This window comes from Monodelphis domestica, chromosome 7 (assembly GCF_027887165.1).
Source record: "Monodelphis domestica isolate mMonDom1 chromosome 7, mMonDom1.pri, whole genome shotgun sequence".
NCBI classification, from domain to species: Eukaryota; Metazoa; Chordata; class Mammalia; order Didelphimorphia; family Didelphidae; genus Monodelphis; species Monodelphis domestica.
The window spans coordinates 197,257,872-197,273,321 of record NC_077233.1 but is presented as its reverse complement, the minus strand read 5'-3'; the positions used below and the strand labels follow the sequence as shown (position 1 = coordinate 197,273,321).

The window sequence follows — 15,450 nt, the reverse complement described above, 5'->3', positions numbered from 1 at the left end:
CAACACTTGAACTCAGATTTTCTTGACTCTGACTATGATTTGTCCATTATGTCATACTATTTCTCAGTACATTAGTCTTTCTGGGAACGGAATGCTGGACTTGTACATAGCAAGAGAGTTTTAGAGAAAATAGTGAATGAAGGGAGAAATATTAAGTTTTTATTCATTTTATGTTTTCTAATTGTCATGTTCTGAGATGTGCCTAACTCTCTACCTTTCAAAAGTAGAACCAAATATAAGCTTGAATAATTTTTAAGTTTCAATAATAATTCATTGCTCTTGTTATTTTATAAACAATTCTATTCCTTTTGCTAAGAAAAGTACAAGATGGTAACAAATGTTTTGAATAAGAGAATAATTCAGTTTCACTTCTTAGAATGGGAAAAAAAGAATAAGCTTGATGAATCAGAGCTCAGGAAAAAAGGATAAAAATCTCATCCAATTCTACATAGCAGAGATATTCCATTCTTATGATTCTGACTATATCGACCTATTAATCTATGTAAGAAAAGCATTTGGGGATATACCTCAAAATTTTTTTGCTCCTTTTTACAAATTTTGGAATACTTTTAAAATCATAAATAAAAATTCTTTGTTCACAGCTTTTTTACCTATAAAATACAGTTTAATTGGGCACATATCATGCAAAATATAATACAATGGAGCCCACAAGAAGACTTCATCAGCCTTCTTAAGATTTGGCCCATCAAAAAATCCATCCACAAGGTTTTGGCAGCATTCAGAGAATGCTTTGCATTTTCTTCTTCTGGTTTGATTTTTTTTCTGTAAAGAAGCAGAGTGAAGGCTTCCAGAGAAAGAATGATAATGAGAGAAGATATAAACAGCACACGCTTGATGCAATAGATATCTGAGCGATTTAACATGCACTTTACAATCAAAGTTGATTGATTGCATAAAAAAATCAATAAGCCTAATGCAAGGTCAAAAGTAAGTGAGAGGAGCAGCTACTCTATTTTTAGAGTATGACCTCAATTTGATTTGCAACTGTGTTCACATCCTTAGATTTGAGTTATTATAGGCAATGTTTTTCAAATAAAAACATTTAAATAATTAAACTTAGTTTTAATAATTAAAAATAGGCAATTTAAAAAAATTAAAAAATAAAAGAAATTTTAAAAATATAATTTAGTTTATAATACCTTAAACTTTTCCAAATTCTTTACATATATTTATTTTAACTGTACAATGATCTTGTGAGGTAGTCACTATAGCTATTATAATCTCCATTTTATGATGAGGTTAAGCCACTTTTCCATGGTTACCTAGTTACTAAATGCCTAAGGTGGGATTTGAACCCAAGCCTTCTTTCTAAGTTCAGTACTCTATCCACTAATCATGCTGCTTCTGGTAATCATTGTGCCTCTTTATATGGTCCTTTAAGGTTAACTTTTAAGGCTAGCTGAAATTCGATAAGATCTAAGGTTAGAATTATGAGACAGCACTGTTTAAACAGAGAAGCAGACCATTTAAGATCTGGAAGGGGACATGCAATCTAATCTCCATATTTTACAGATGAGGAAGTTAAGGTCCATAGAGATTATGTGACTGACTTGTCCAAGGTCATACAACTGGCTAATGTTCTAGCCAAGACCTGAAACCAGGTGTCCTGGTTTAGAGCAGGGATATTCCTGTCATATACCACATTGACATAAAGGGTATCCGCAGAATTCCAAAATAACCACAATGATTTCAGTGCTCATGAACGCCTTTAAGATAGGGAAGGGAGGACTTTCAAAGAGTGGATCATATCCTGGCTTTAGCTAAACCACAGTCAATGAATGGTCCAAGAAACTGCTTATCGCATGGAATCCATAATCTAGTCCTTTCCAGCAGAGATTCCTGGCACAATTCAGTCTGAATAACTGTTTATTCATCAGGCTAGTCACAGGGAGATTTTTTATATCTAGAGTTCAGAAGGTTAACCTCTATTGCTTAGATTTCCCTTATGCAAGCATAACAAGTTCCCTTATTCCTCAACAACTGAGCTTTTAAAATTCAAAGTCATTTAAGGTCTTCTTTGCTCATAATAATCTAAAAGTGAGTCAGAAGGACTTTTCCTTTAATCTAGCTTATTAGCCAGCTAACCATGTAACCTCTCCACTCTGTAGCTTCCTCTTCTGCAAAATGGGGCACTTACCTCAAAGGACTCTTCTGAGGCCCAAATGAAAGAATGCCTGTAAAACACGGAGACCCTTAAAGCCCTGCGCAGCATGTCTGTCCAAAGTCTCTAATTGCTTAAAACTGCACAAAGGTTTGGGGGACATCCTTTATAAAAAACGAAATTCTAATAGTGCTTCATGTCTCTCTTATATCTATAAAGGCCACTTTCTAGATGGCTACATACATATGAATCTATATTTATAAACCTTAAAAGTATATCTGCATATACATACTTATCACACTTTGGAAACCTTAAAACACACATACTTAAAATACAGAGTACTAGAAGGATCAGGACACACACATACATATGTTTTAAAGGTTAGCAAAGTGCTTTTCAATCTACCTACCTACCTATCCATTTCTATAAATTCACTTTATTTGTAGTCATATATCATAGATGTCATAATCTGTATTTATCAAGCACTTCGTGAAATTTAAAATAGGCATTTGTATGTGCATGTGTGTATCTAGATCATATACTTGTCAAACATTAAAACACATACACATAGTTCTGCAAGGGTCAGGATACACACACATATGTTTTAAGGTTAGCAAAGTGCTTTTCAATCTATCTATTTGCCTACTTATCTATCCACTTCTATAAAGGTCATCTGATAGATATATCTATATATTATATTTCTCTTTATGTATATCTATCTTTATAACACTCTGTAAACCTTATTGTTTCTATAAGTCAGGATACACACTCATATATACATACAATTATATATATAAATACATATCTATTTTAGGGTTAGCAAAATGCTTCTATTCTCTCTCCCTTTCTCTTCCTTCTTTCCTCTCCTATCTATCTATCTATCTATCTATCTATCTATCTATCTATCTATCTATCTATCTATCTATCTATCCATCTATCTCTATCCATCTCTATCTATCTATCTATCTATCTATCTATCTATCTATCTATCTATCTATCTATCTATCTATCTTTCTATCTATCCATCTATCTCTATCCATCTCTATCTATCTATCTATCTATCTATCTATCTATCTATCTATCTATCTATCTATCTATCTATCTTTCTATCTATCCATCTATCTCTATCCATCTCTATCTATCTATCTATCTATCTATCTATCTATCTATCTATCTATCTATCTATCTATCTATCTATCTATCTATCTATTTGTCTGTCTGTCTGTCTGTCTGTCTGTCTGTCTGTCTATCTATCTATCTCTCATTTGATACCCACACCAATCTAGTGAGACAGATATCATTATTATCACAATTTTACAGATAAACTGAAGTTGAGAGAGATTTATTCAGAGTTATACAGCTGCTAAGTGTCTGAGGCAGGATTCAAACTTAGGACTTCCTAATTCATACCCTCTATGTCTTGAATATTTTCCTCATTTTCTTTTAAGTTAATCTCATTTATATTTTGAAAAAAAAATATTATATGCTTCATAGACACAGCCTCCTTCACTCCACATGAAACAGCAGGGTTTCATCCATTGCACATTCAGTGAACATCTGCATAAGCATGCTCCCAGCTGTGACTGCTGGAGGAGAAGGAATGTATGTGGACCTGGGATAGTGTATGGATTTTGTGCCAAGATAGGGAGAGTGTGTATAAAAACTCTAATCCCCTTCACTGCCATGTATCATTTCACTTGTAACTAAACTCTATAATCTATATTATTTATTACATTTATAAGAAGGAAGTGAGAATATTGTTTTTGACATTTTCCAATTTCAGTTCCTGATCTGTATACAAACAGTTGTATCTAAGGAAATGTTTTCCCTAGCTCTGTTCCTTTTGTCCAGCCTGCCTCCTGTCTAATCCTTTCCTCTCGTGCCAGATTAATCCTTCTAAAGCACTGTTCTAATAGTCTCACTGTCGTGCTGGAAATTTTTTAATGGCTTCCTATTAATTACTCAGTCCAAACTCCTTAACGAGCAAAGCTTTTGATGATTTGATTTCAAGATACATTGTCAATCTTGTTTCCTACTCATCTCCTAGGTTAATCTGCCCTATCTGTTGATTTTTGAATACATTTTGTCCTTTACTTCTTATATACCTTTTATCTTCTCATAATCTCCTCTTTAAATACCCTCCTTTAAACAATATCCTATTCATTCTTTAAGATACTATCTCTTCCATGAAGCCATTCTTGATATTCTTAGCTGAAAGTAAATATTTCCAATGCTTTCAATTAGAGTATTGATGGTGAAAAATACTACTGGTTTCCTGACAGGTGACAGACATGTGCAGGAACATGGGAATTTGTTTTGCTTAGCATGTGTATTTGTTTCAAGGGTTTTGTTTTTCTTTCTTTTCTATGGTAGAAATGGGAGTCAAATGGGAATAGCATCATAAAGTTACAACTTAATTTATATATGTAATCATATTAGAGAAGAAAAACAAGTCTTACGTAATAGGAATTTGAAGCTTGTGTACTTGTTCTACAATGTATATGGAAATTCTAATTTTATTTGGTATTCGTTAAGGGAAAACAAGAAAAAAATTAATTTGTTGTTTAATTATGAAGTAGTAAGTTCTTATTCTTTGTCACAGATTCTCTATCTAGTTCTGTAAGGGCTGGGATGAGATCAGAAATTGCCTCCCTTCTGTGGCTAGAGACTGCCTGGGGAAGAAAGGCTTCTCACTGAAACCTTTCAACCAGCCTTCCCCATTTTTCCTTTGGACAGCCAGAACTCATGGCCACTTGGCTCTCAAAATGTTAATTGAATCTTCTAATCCACCTCTCTGCTCCTACAGCAGGTCCTTTCCTTTTCACATTAAAGTTTTATTGCTGATTTGTTTTAACTCTGCATTAATTTCTTCTGAATCTCCCTCTAATCCCACACTAATTTTGCTCTTGCAGCAAAGCAAAATATTTCATCAAAACCAACAGAAACAGTGACCATACCTGACACCATAGAGTGCATTTCCCATCCATGGTCTTTCACCTCCTTACTGATAGGATGGAAAGACATAAAACTTATTCTGATATTCTTCAGGATCATTGGAAACCTCTTCTTCTAATTGTTGGTGTCTTTCCTTCCCCCAAACCTACTTTGTATTTATTCTATTTATTCTGATGATCTGTCTTTCTCTAGATCATTTGTCCCCTCCCCCAATAGCATGTAAACTCTTTGTAAGCAGGGATTATTTTGTTCTTCATTCTTGTATCCCAAAGTGACTAATACAGTGCCTAGACACATAGTTGGGGTTTAATAAATGCTTGTTGACGTACTGATCTTTGGAATTCAAGGTTTTATACTTGAAAAGAGCAAAGCTAACAGAGAGACATAGTCAGAGACGGGGCGAGGGGAAAAGAGAGACACACAGAGAGACACAGAGGATGAAAGGCACAAAGAAATAGACTTGAGCTGACTCTTCTTGAAGTAGTGCTTAATTATGCCATACTCACAGTCCCACAAAGTGAGTCTGCCCACAACTATTCTTCAATCCAATTTTCCTTCTCCTATTTATACTTAGTGGTTCAAAAAACGTTTGTAGCATTAATGAGTGAAATGCTCGATCCGAGGTAGCATTTACTTCACTCGGCATGATTGCTTCACACACAAAATCCAATTCAATTTCAACAATTCAACAAATATTTATTAAGCATCAAGGGGATTAGAATACCAAGTAGTTAATTGGGAGAATTGAGTGAACCATACTGACTCCATTTTGTGACTCAATTTGGGAGCTGGCTCAGTTCTTTTTCTATTCGGTTATGGGTCTAGTTCAATTTCCATGTCAAAACCGTATTCAGTTATGGGAATTGGGAGAAAAATCTTTTTTTTTTAAACCCTTACCTTCCATCTTAGAATCAATACTATGTATTGATTCCAGTTCAGAAGAGTGGTAATGGCTAGGCATTGAGGGTTAAATGACTTGCCCAGGATCACACAACTAGGAAGTATCTGAGGCCAGATTTGAACCTAGGACTTCCTGTCTTTAGGTTTGGCTCTCAATCCACTGAGCTACCCAGCTGCCCTCTGGGAGAAAATCTTTTGGATTGTTTAAACCTATCCTTGTGTGGCTAGGAAGCCTAACCACCTACCTATTGCTTATAGACCCGTAACAGGTTGGGCTGACCAGAAACCCAGGCAGATCCAAAGATTGGTTTAAGGAGATTTCTCACAATTATTCATCTCAAAGAATCCATAAGTTTACACTGAAAACTGGTCCCAGATGGATAAATAAGTTCTTGTTTCCAAGTTCCTTTGACTGACTGCAGACAAAGTTGGAATGGGGGAAGGTGACTTTCCTTTCCTTATTTCAAGAAATTGCTTCTGTTTGCTTTCCCCTTCCCAACTTATAGAGTTCTTGTTCTTTTCTCCAATTAGAAATCATATTATCTAATTTTTTTATCCCAGTTAATTGTCTTCTTTCAACTAATTGGTCTTATTTGATGATTTTTTTAATGTTTGAAAGTCTGTCTTTCCCCATATTTAAGCTCCAGTGCCAAAGCTGAGGGGCCTGGAACTGATTTGTTGTGCCATTGGCATACATTGCTTACTAACTCAAAAAGCATCTCTCAAACCTTTGTGTCCTCAATCATTTCATCTTTTACATGTCACAGCAACAATTATATGAAATATATTGCGCTAAATTCTAGAATTACAAAGATAAAAATGCCAGTCCCTGACTGGGGAAGATGTGGCATTTACACAGGTAAGTATAAGTAGGCAAGTAAGGGCTAAGCCAACTAATTAAAAAAAAACACACACAATTTTTTACCTTCTGTCTTAGTAACAATTTCAAGACAGAAGAGTGACAAGGGCTAGGCAATTAGGGTTAAGTGACTTGTCCAGGGTCACACAACTAAGAAGTGTCTGAAGTCATATTTGAACCCAGGACCTCCTATCACCAAGTCTGGCTCTTATTTATTGAGCCCCCTACCTTTTTTAAAAGCTTATCTATGACTTACCCAGTTCACTTTTAAGTGTGTGATCATAAGGAAGAATTGAATGTGAATTCCGAATATTTCCTCCTCCAACAAACCAGTTCACATTGGGATTCCAACGATTCAGAAAGCCACAGAGATGATTTTCTTCAAAGTCACACTCTATAATGGGGGGGGGGTGAGGAGTAAGAAGAGAAAAAAATACTTCAACAGAGATTCAATCCCTCCCCACTGCATTTGTACTCAGAACTTAAAGGAAGGACTGGTCCCACACACTCCGATGGCTGGATTGCTCTTTATCTCACTGAAATCATCATATCAGAGTTGTCTTCGCTAGATTTCCTAAAACAACTAAGAGCTAAAATGAGAAGCATCTGTCTGCATTATCAGCAGTGTAGCATAATGACCAGAGAACTGGTCTCTGAACCAGGAAGGTCTGAATTCAAGGCCAGCATCTGATTCAGACTGGTTTGTGACTTTACATAAGACACAAAAGCTCTCACTTGCTCCCAGCTCATTTATTAGGGCTGGCTACAAGTTGGAAAATAGTTCCTAATATACATTGATGGGAGCCATTTCCCATCTCCATGAAGTTGCAACTGTCTTCTCTTCCAGGAATTTCCTTATAAAGTAGTATTGTAAAGAGGATGGAATGCAGGACTTGTCAGAAAAAGGTGGGTTCAAATCCCACCTCAGACACTTACTAGTTCTGTGACCCTAGACAAAGCATTTCATCTCTTTTGCCTCATTTTATCATCTGTAAAGAAAAAAATAATAATGAGGGAACTGGATCCTATGGCGTCGAAGGTGCTTGCTAGATCTAAATATATGATCCTGTGATCTATGACTGTAAGACATAGCCAGATAAGTATAGGGAACTCCCATATAGACAGAATTACATGTGCCTGAGATATTGATGGAATCATCTCATGTTTTTAACAGAAAGTATTTCATATATTCCCAGAGGAAAGGCACTACTCTTATTTGTCCAGTTCATGGTAAAGGGTGTTTCTCTTGGATTTCTGAGGAGTTTACAGTGGAAAGAGCAGTAGACTTGAAGTCAGAGAACTACAGTTCAAGAGTTACTTCTGACCTGTATGGCCCTGGCCACTTATCCTCTCTGGGTCTTAGTTTCCTTAGTTAGAGGTAACTGGACTAACTGATTCCTGGATTTCCTTGCAGTTCTAAATCTACAGTCTCATGATTCCTTTGAAAATTGAGTCAGAAGGGTCATGAGAACCACTTTATATGTGTTTAAAAGTTCCTATCCCTTCCCACTTCCACTGAGAGAGAAGCAAAAAGGTCTGTGGTTATCCAGAGAATTGCAGTATTTGTGGGAACAATAGAAACAATAGAAATGATGGAGATGGCCAGAACACCCCAAATCAAGCACAGGGAAGCCCCAAACTCTTTATTTGTGAAGAAGAAAGAAAAACACACTTGTAATTATTTTCTTCTTAAATTCAAATCAGCACCAGGATTTCAAAAGAAGCAGGACTTCAGTAATCTGGCTGTTTCCCATTATGTTGATGTTGATATTTGGGAGGTCAAAGAAGAGTAATGGATCCCAACAAAGATAAAGAGGAGACCATGTGATGCCTGTTTTCCTCAGCAGTTGTTTTAACAAAAGGCTGAATGTGCAGCAAGCTAGAAATTCTTATTATATAAGCCATTGAGGTCAGGCAGTGACTTCTATGTTATAGTTGCCATATCAGTTTTTCTTTCTTCCTGAAATCTAGTACTCTTGGGATAATAGTGGCAAGTTCTTTTTTTTTAACTCCTTTTTTTTATGTCCTTAGTAACAACTCGAAGAAAGAAGGGCAAGAACTAGGCAAATTGGGTTAAGTGACTTGCCCAGGATCACACAACTAGGACGTATCTGAGACCAGATCTGAACTCCACTGTTGTACCCTATCCACCATGCCACTTTGCTGCTCCTGATATATCCTCTTTAAGGTGAATGTGGTGAATTAAAAAAATATATGTTGAGTTTAAGTTAGCCAAACTAAGACTTCAAGGCACTTTGCGGAGATTTCCTAGGGGTCAAATTCATTGAATGGGAAAATTAAAAGGAGTAGAAGCCTAATTCATCCTGCCATTTTATAGATGAGGAGACTGAGGCCCAAAACAATGAATTAACTTGCTCAGATCACACAATTATTTAGTGCCAGAAACAATACTAGAACCCAGATCTCTTAACTTCTAGTCTAGTGTTTTCCCCCTTGTCCTATGGTGCCACCCCAGATTAGTTTATCTCAAGAAGAAACAGTGTTTGGCTATTACATTTCTCCCGGCAACAGCAATTTTTTTTTTTTAGCAAGCATTGTTTGAAACAAGGGAAATGAAAAACCACTTACCAATACAATATCCAGTTGTCATCTTAATTTCAAAGACTGCAATGCTGGCTGTAGTTCCCTGCCCCAGTACACCTTCTATTAATATCTGTAAGCATATGGAAAAAAGAAAGGAATCCCGGGCTTCTAAATTCATGTTTCTATGATCTTCTTTTGGTTCCCTAATAATTCAGCCATGAGGGCTCTTCATTAACTTAAGACAAGAAAGCTCCATTTATCTCCACTTAGTTGTAGTTTGATATATCATTACCCTTACTCTAAAAACACACTGGGAAGTATAAGTCATAAGGAAGATAGTATGTTAGAGTATGAGAACAAATAATCTCCCTTTCCTTCCAAAAAAAATGAAGGGAGTGGAAAGAGGGATGTGCTCTCTCTGTCTCTGTCCCTTTCTGTCTCTGTCTGTCTCTTTAATTCTCTCTCAATGTTGCTTATTGGAAACACACTTGAAACAGAAAGACTTATATGAACTGATTCAAAATGAAGTGACAAAAAATGGGAGATCATTGTACACTCACAGCAATGTTGCAATAATGATCAGCTCCAAAAATTTTGGTTACTCTGATGAATATAGTGATTTAAGACAATCCCAAAGGACTCACAATGAAAAAATGCTATCCACCTTCAGAGAGAGAATTGCTGATCTTTGAGTGCAAACTGAAGTATGATTTTCTTTCATTGTTTTTCTCGCTATTTCTAATATGTGGCTAATATGGAAATATATTTTATTGATTTCACATATGTAATTTATATAAATTTCCTTGCTTTCTCAGTGGGTGAAAGAGGGAATAGGAGGAAGGGAGAACATTTTAAATTCAAAATTTCAAAAGAAAAGAATGTTAAAACAAGTAAATAATACATTTTTAAAAAAGGATGTAAGATCCTTGAGGACAGGGACTGTTTCATTTAAATCTTTGCATTTTCAAGTGTCTAGCACAGTCCTGGGCATAAAGTAAACACTTGATAAATATGTTGATTGATTAAAATTTTTTTAAATTGAATATTAGAACAAGCTATTGCACATTTTACATTCATTTTCATATTAAAAAAAGATAGAGCTAGTGTGTACTGATTAAGGTTGGTTATTAGATGTACAAAACAACCACAATGGTTCTCTGCACTACCCAGTTGTTAGCTACTAGTAGCAGTCATCAAGTATAGCCTAGGCCACAGTTTAACCTGATTGGGCAATGAAAGACAGTCCCACTATTGAAGGGTGTCATGAAACTACTCAGCCCTTTGGCGAAGAATTCAAGCAGTTTTAATTTTAAAAATTAAATCTTTTATTGATACCACTTAAAAATATAAGTACATCTTTCCCAATGACTTTCTACTCGATGTCCTTTGGCAATAGAATCTTCCCTAACAACAAAGAATCACAAATCTCAAATCTCAAAACAAATCAATACATTGACCATGTCTAAGATATTTCATTCTTCACATATCCATAGTCTAACAATGACACTACTTTGAGGGTAGAGACACATTTTACCTAGATCTCACTGAAGTCATGTTTGGCTACTTGATTGATTAAAGATGTTTTTTAATATTTTTTCTTTTACATTATTGTAATCATTGCATAAATTATCACAAGTCTTCTCACTTCATTCCACATCGGTTCATAAACATCTTTTCAAGTTTTCCTGAGTTCTTCATTACTGAAGTTTCTTTTATAGTATAATAATGTTCCATTATTTTTATATACCATAGTTGGTCTCATCAATTCCCAATTGATGGGTATTCATATTGTTCTAGGCCCCTGGTATAACAAAAAGTACTGCTACCAATATTTTTGTATTTGTGAGACCTGTTACTGTCTTTGATTTCCTTCTGGTATCACTGGATCAATGAAGTATATATAGTTTAATAACTTTCCTCATATAATACCAACTTATTTTCCAGTGCTATAACAGTGTACAATGTGCTTGTCTTCCATGGCCCTTCCAACATATATCATTTTTGACTTTTATCACCTTTGATGATCTGATGGTCATTAGGGAAAAACTCAGGGTTGTTTTAATTTGTATTTCTCATATTATAATTGATATGAAAATAGGCAATGAATTTTTGTGTTTTCTACTAGGTTTTTACAGCAGGAAAGGAGGGGAATGAGTCTAACAAAAGATGCATCCATGAAGACTCCCTGTACTCTTAATCTAATCTTCCCACTCTAACATTATTTCCGCAAGCATATGCTTTTATCAAGTTACATCGATTCCTTTGTTAGTAACAGGAATAGATCTAGCTAGACTAGGCATAACTGGAAAGAAGTATCTGGTATATGTGCTGCGAGCTATTTGGGAAGCATCTAAAAGTAGATAACAAGAGAAAATCTGGGTAAATGAGAATTTCAAAGGTATGTAGAAACAGGGAGGAGCGTGCTGGTAAATATTAATAACTCTCTCTCTGGAAACCAAACCAAATCAAACCAATGTATACCAGACATACCTATGATGTTAATTTCTATTGTTAACATTTTCTTTAACACTTTTTCAAGTCTGGACAATTAGCAAAAAGCAGCAAATCAAGTTGTCTTTGTCATTTTCAAGGTGTAAATGCTCATACTGAAAACTGAATAATTAGAGGAACTGGCTCCAGAATACTGCATTAATAGGTAGAGTTTTAGAAAGACAGAGAGATAGTCAATGGAGGTAGTCAGAGGTAGGCTAATAAGTATCTAGATAGTCTGGCAGCAGACAAGAGATAAAAGTTCAGGCATGATAGCATCAGGGATTTGGTTAAGGAATGTTAAGAAACCAGCTGCAGAGACAGAGGGCCAAAGAAGAAGACTCCAGATCCTGGGAGAAATGATAAGAAATGGGTTGAATCTTGGTTACAGAAGGGCTAAGAAATAAGGCATGGCGCCAAAAGTTGGGCTTCAGGCATTAGAGAACAATATAATAACTCAGTTATTAGAACTGGATTATCAAATGGAGGGTTTAATAATAAGGAACAAATGAGGCCATTTACTTGAACTAATCTACAGGTCAAAGTGTCTCAACAGCAAGACTGACTGGAGTCAACCTTTGGGCTTGACTGGTCCCCCCAAATGGAAGAAGGTTAAAGGAAGTTAAGTGAGTCCAGATGTGGGATTTAAAAGACTGGAGAAAGGAAAAAGAAATGGCTAAGAAGATCATTCATTGCCTCACCAACTCCCTTCTCTAAACTTTCAAAGGAAAAATTGTAAGCATTTTAAAGCGACACTAACTCTAGAATTCTGAATACATACTCTAAGCATGGTTCTTTTAAAAATTTGCATTGATTTTTATCAAAAACAGTTTTGAGTCATCCCAAATTCATAACAAGTAATCATATAAAAGACATATACATTAGCAGAATAAAACTAAATTATAAGAAAATGAGAATGCTCCCTAAAGCCCATTTAGAAAGGCATTCCTGCTTGCAAAGTTCAATTTAAGGCAATTTACACAAGCTTTCTCCTGTTTGAGAGTCCTATTAAATAGGTAGAGAAGTAGTCTAGAAAAATCTAATTTAGGGATAGGTGAAACCAGTATTATTTTATATTATTAATCTTTCTTTATGATATTTGAATCCCCTTCTGCTACCCCCAAACAAATACAGATTCCCAATATTCCAAACATCTATTGTGGCAGAAGTTTTAAGCAAGGTGCCAATAGTGCATGAAACACTTATAATGAAATTTGCACTTGCCCTGCCATACTCTGCCTACCTTGAATTTCTTGGTGCTGTTTCTCAAATCTAGACTGGCTATGAGCCAGCTATCAGAAGACTCCTTGGTTGACCATAGCAACCGATCAAAGTTCTCTCCTTCAAACCTGATGTAGAGATTCAGCCGGCTGGGGATGGAAGGAAATGGTGAAGATGTGGTAATCTGATAAATTAGCCGAAGGCAGCTCCACTCCTCTGCCTGGAGGTCAGGACTTAACAGGACTGCTTTCTCTCCCTGTTTGGCAAAGGTAGAGTCCACATAAATATAATGACCTAGAAATTAAAAAAAAAGTGGAAGGATACATGTTAATATGAGCAATAGGAGAAGAGGAAGTATGGCTTCACATTTAAATAGTAAAAATATTAGCTAGTATTTATATAACACTTACTACATGTTATCTGATTTGATCCTTACAATAACCCAGGAAAGGTAAGGGCTGATATGATTTCCATTTTACAGGTAAGGAAAATTGAGGAAGACAAAGGTTATGTGATTTGCCCAAGATCAGATGAATAGTAAGGACATGAGGCAAGATTTGAACTCAAGTTTTCCTAACTCCAAGTGTTGCATTGATAAAAGTAACTAGCATACCATGAGAACTGTTATAGACTCTTAGGAGGGAAAGTAGGACTAGGCTGGAACCATCCCGCAGCAATTCTCCAGTTTGTTTTAAGGATGGAAGAAAGAACCACCTAGGTTCCAAGGGTAACAGGCATCTAAGCTATCCCTGACCAGCACTTGTGGGCAATATGTGGGACATTATCATGTCCTACAGACCTGTATGCACACTATACAATAGTATTCAAGGACCTCTGTGGGCACATGAATGTTACGCATTCCAGACAAGTAGTAGGAATTTGAATGAGCCACTTTAACTTTCTCGTGTTTTAATTCTTCTGGACACCCATTGAAAACAATTGTACCTAACCTACTGTATAATTCTTTATAAGATCCAATAGATTTAGTTAAATTTACTTATTCTGAATGTTCTAGAAACCATGTGGGACATTAGAGTTGACCACAGAATCTTCAGCAAGGGGGTCCACCTTGAAGATCATTCAATCCAACCATTCTACTGATGAGGAAAATGAAACCTAGAACAGTCAAATAATTTGCTCAGACTATTTGTTGCCTACGTTCCTAATCGAAGGAAATGCTAGATTTTGCCAAAGCTTTTGAACTGGTACTGAAGAAGTCTTTTGAAAGATCCTTGTATAGCAAGGAGATCAAATCAGTCAATACTTAAAGAAAGTAACTCAATCTATTCCCTGGAAGGTCAAACTTAAATACATTGGCTACATGATAAGAAGACAAGATTCATTGGAAAAAACTGATGTTGGGAAAGATTTAAGGCAAAAGGAAAAGGGGGACAGAGGAGAATGAGATGGATAGTGTCATGGATACATTGAATGTGAGCTTGGACAGACAGTGGTGGATAGAAGGATATGGCGTGCTAAGGTCCCTGGAGTCATGAAGAATCAGATGTGACTGAATAACAAAAACATAATGATCTAATTTTTTTTCCCATCCAAGTTTGCAAATGCCCCAAAGTCTATCCACAGATGCCCTTAGGGGGCCACCACTTCCCAGGAGAGTATGCTGTTAGATGTTTAACAACTTCTCTTCTCACTAATGAATACTTAACACATTTTAAACTTTAATCTATGTAATTAACATTTCCTCTACCAATTTCTTAAGTCTAGACAATCAATAAAACAATAAATCAAAATCTCATTTGTAACTTTGTTTATTTCCAAAGTGTAAATGTTCATCCTGAAAATTTAATAATTGGCTCTCCTGAGCCTGTGGAAACCGGTCCCAGATCAGTATTGTTGCAGTAGGGACCAGGGACCTAGGTGAGGAAAACCTCTCCTCATTATTATCCTTTCTTTTCTATCAGATAAACTGAGTGTTTGGGAACTATACCCACAAAAGCTGGAGAAAGGGTTCTTTAGAGCACAGAGTGATATTTTAAAGGGCAGGAAGGAGAAAGGGGGAAATTCAGAAGAATCAGAAGGGTCTTTTTTAGGAAAAGAATAAAATCAGAAAGTGTACTCCTTGAAGGCATGAGCTATTTTAAATTTCTTTATATCCTCATCACTTAACATGGTACCCAGCACATAGGAAGCATTAAATTAATGTTTGTTGACTGAATGACAAAAATCAGCATCATATTCTGACTATATTACAAGATTAAAAAGTTATTAATTATGAACCTGTTTAAACTCATGGATTCTGTCTGCTTGGAACTCTACTTGCTTTCTAATGAAGTGTTAAAACATTTTCCTTGCATGTTATTTCTCTTGAAATCTGGTTTTATTATACATTGATGGCATT

At 35.8% G+C, this 15,450-nt stretch overlaps 1 protein-coding gene across 1 annotated transcript in view; it reads right to left on the bottom strand.

The window, feature by feature from the left end:
• MAMDC2 (MAM domain containing 2) overlaps positions 1–15,450 on the bottom strand; it is a 239,786-nt gene that overhangs the window by 104,494 nt on the left and 119,842 nt on the right. Inside the window, exons 3-5 of the mRNA XM_001365384.4 lie at positions 13,114–13,385; positions 9,426–9,510; positions 7,093–7,230 (exon numbers count right to left, since the gene is read on the bottom strand). Of these exons, the coding sequence (XP_001365421.1) occupies positions 7,093–7,230; positions 9,426–9,510; positions 13,114–13,385 (495 nt within the window). The remainder of the gene's footprint in view (positions 1–7,092; positions 7,231–9,425; positions 9,511–13,113; positions 13,386–15,450) is intronic.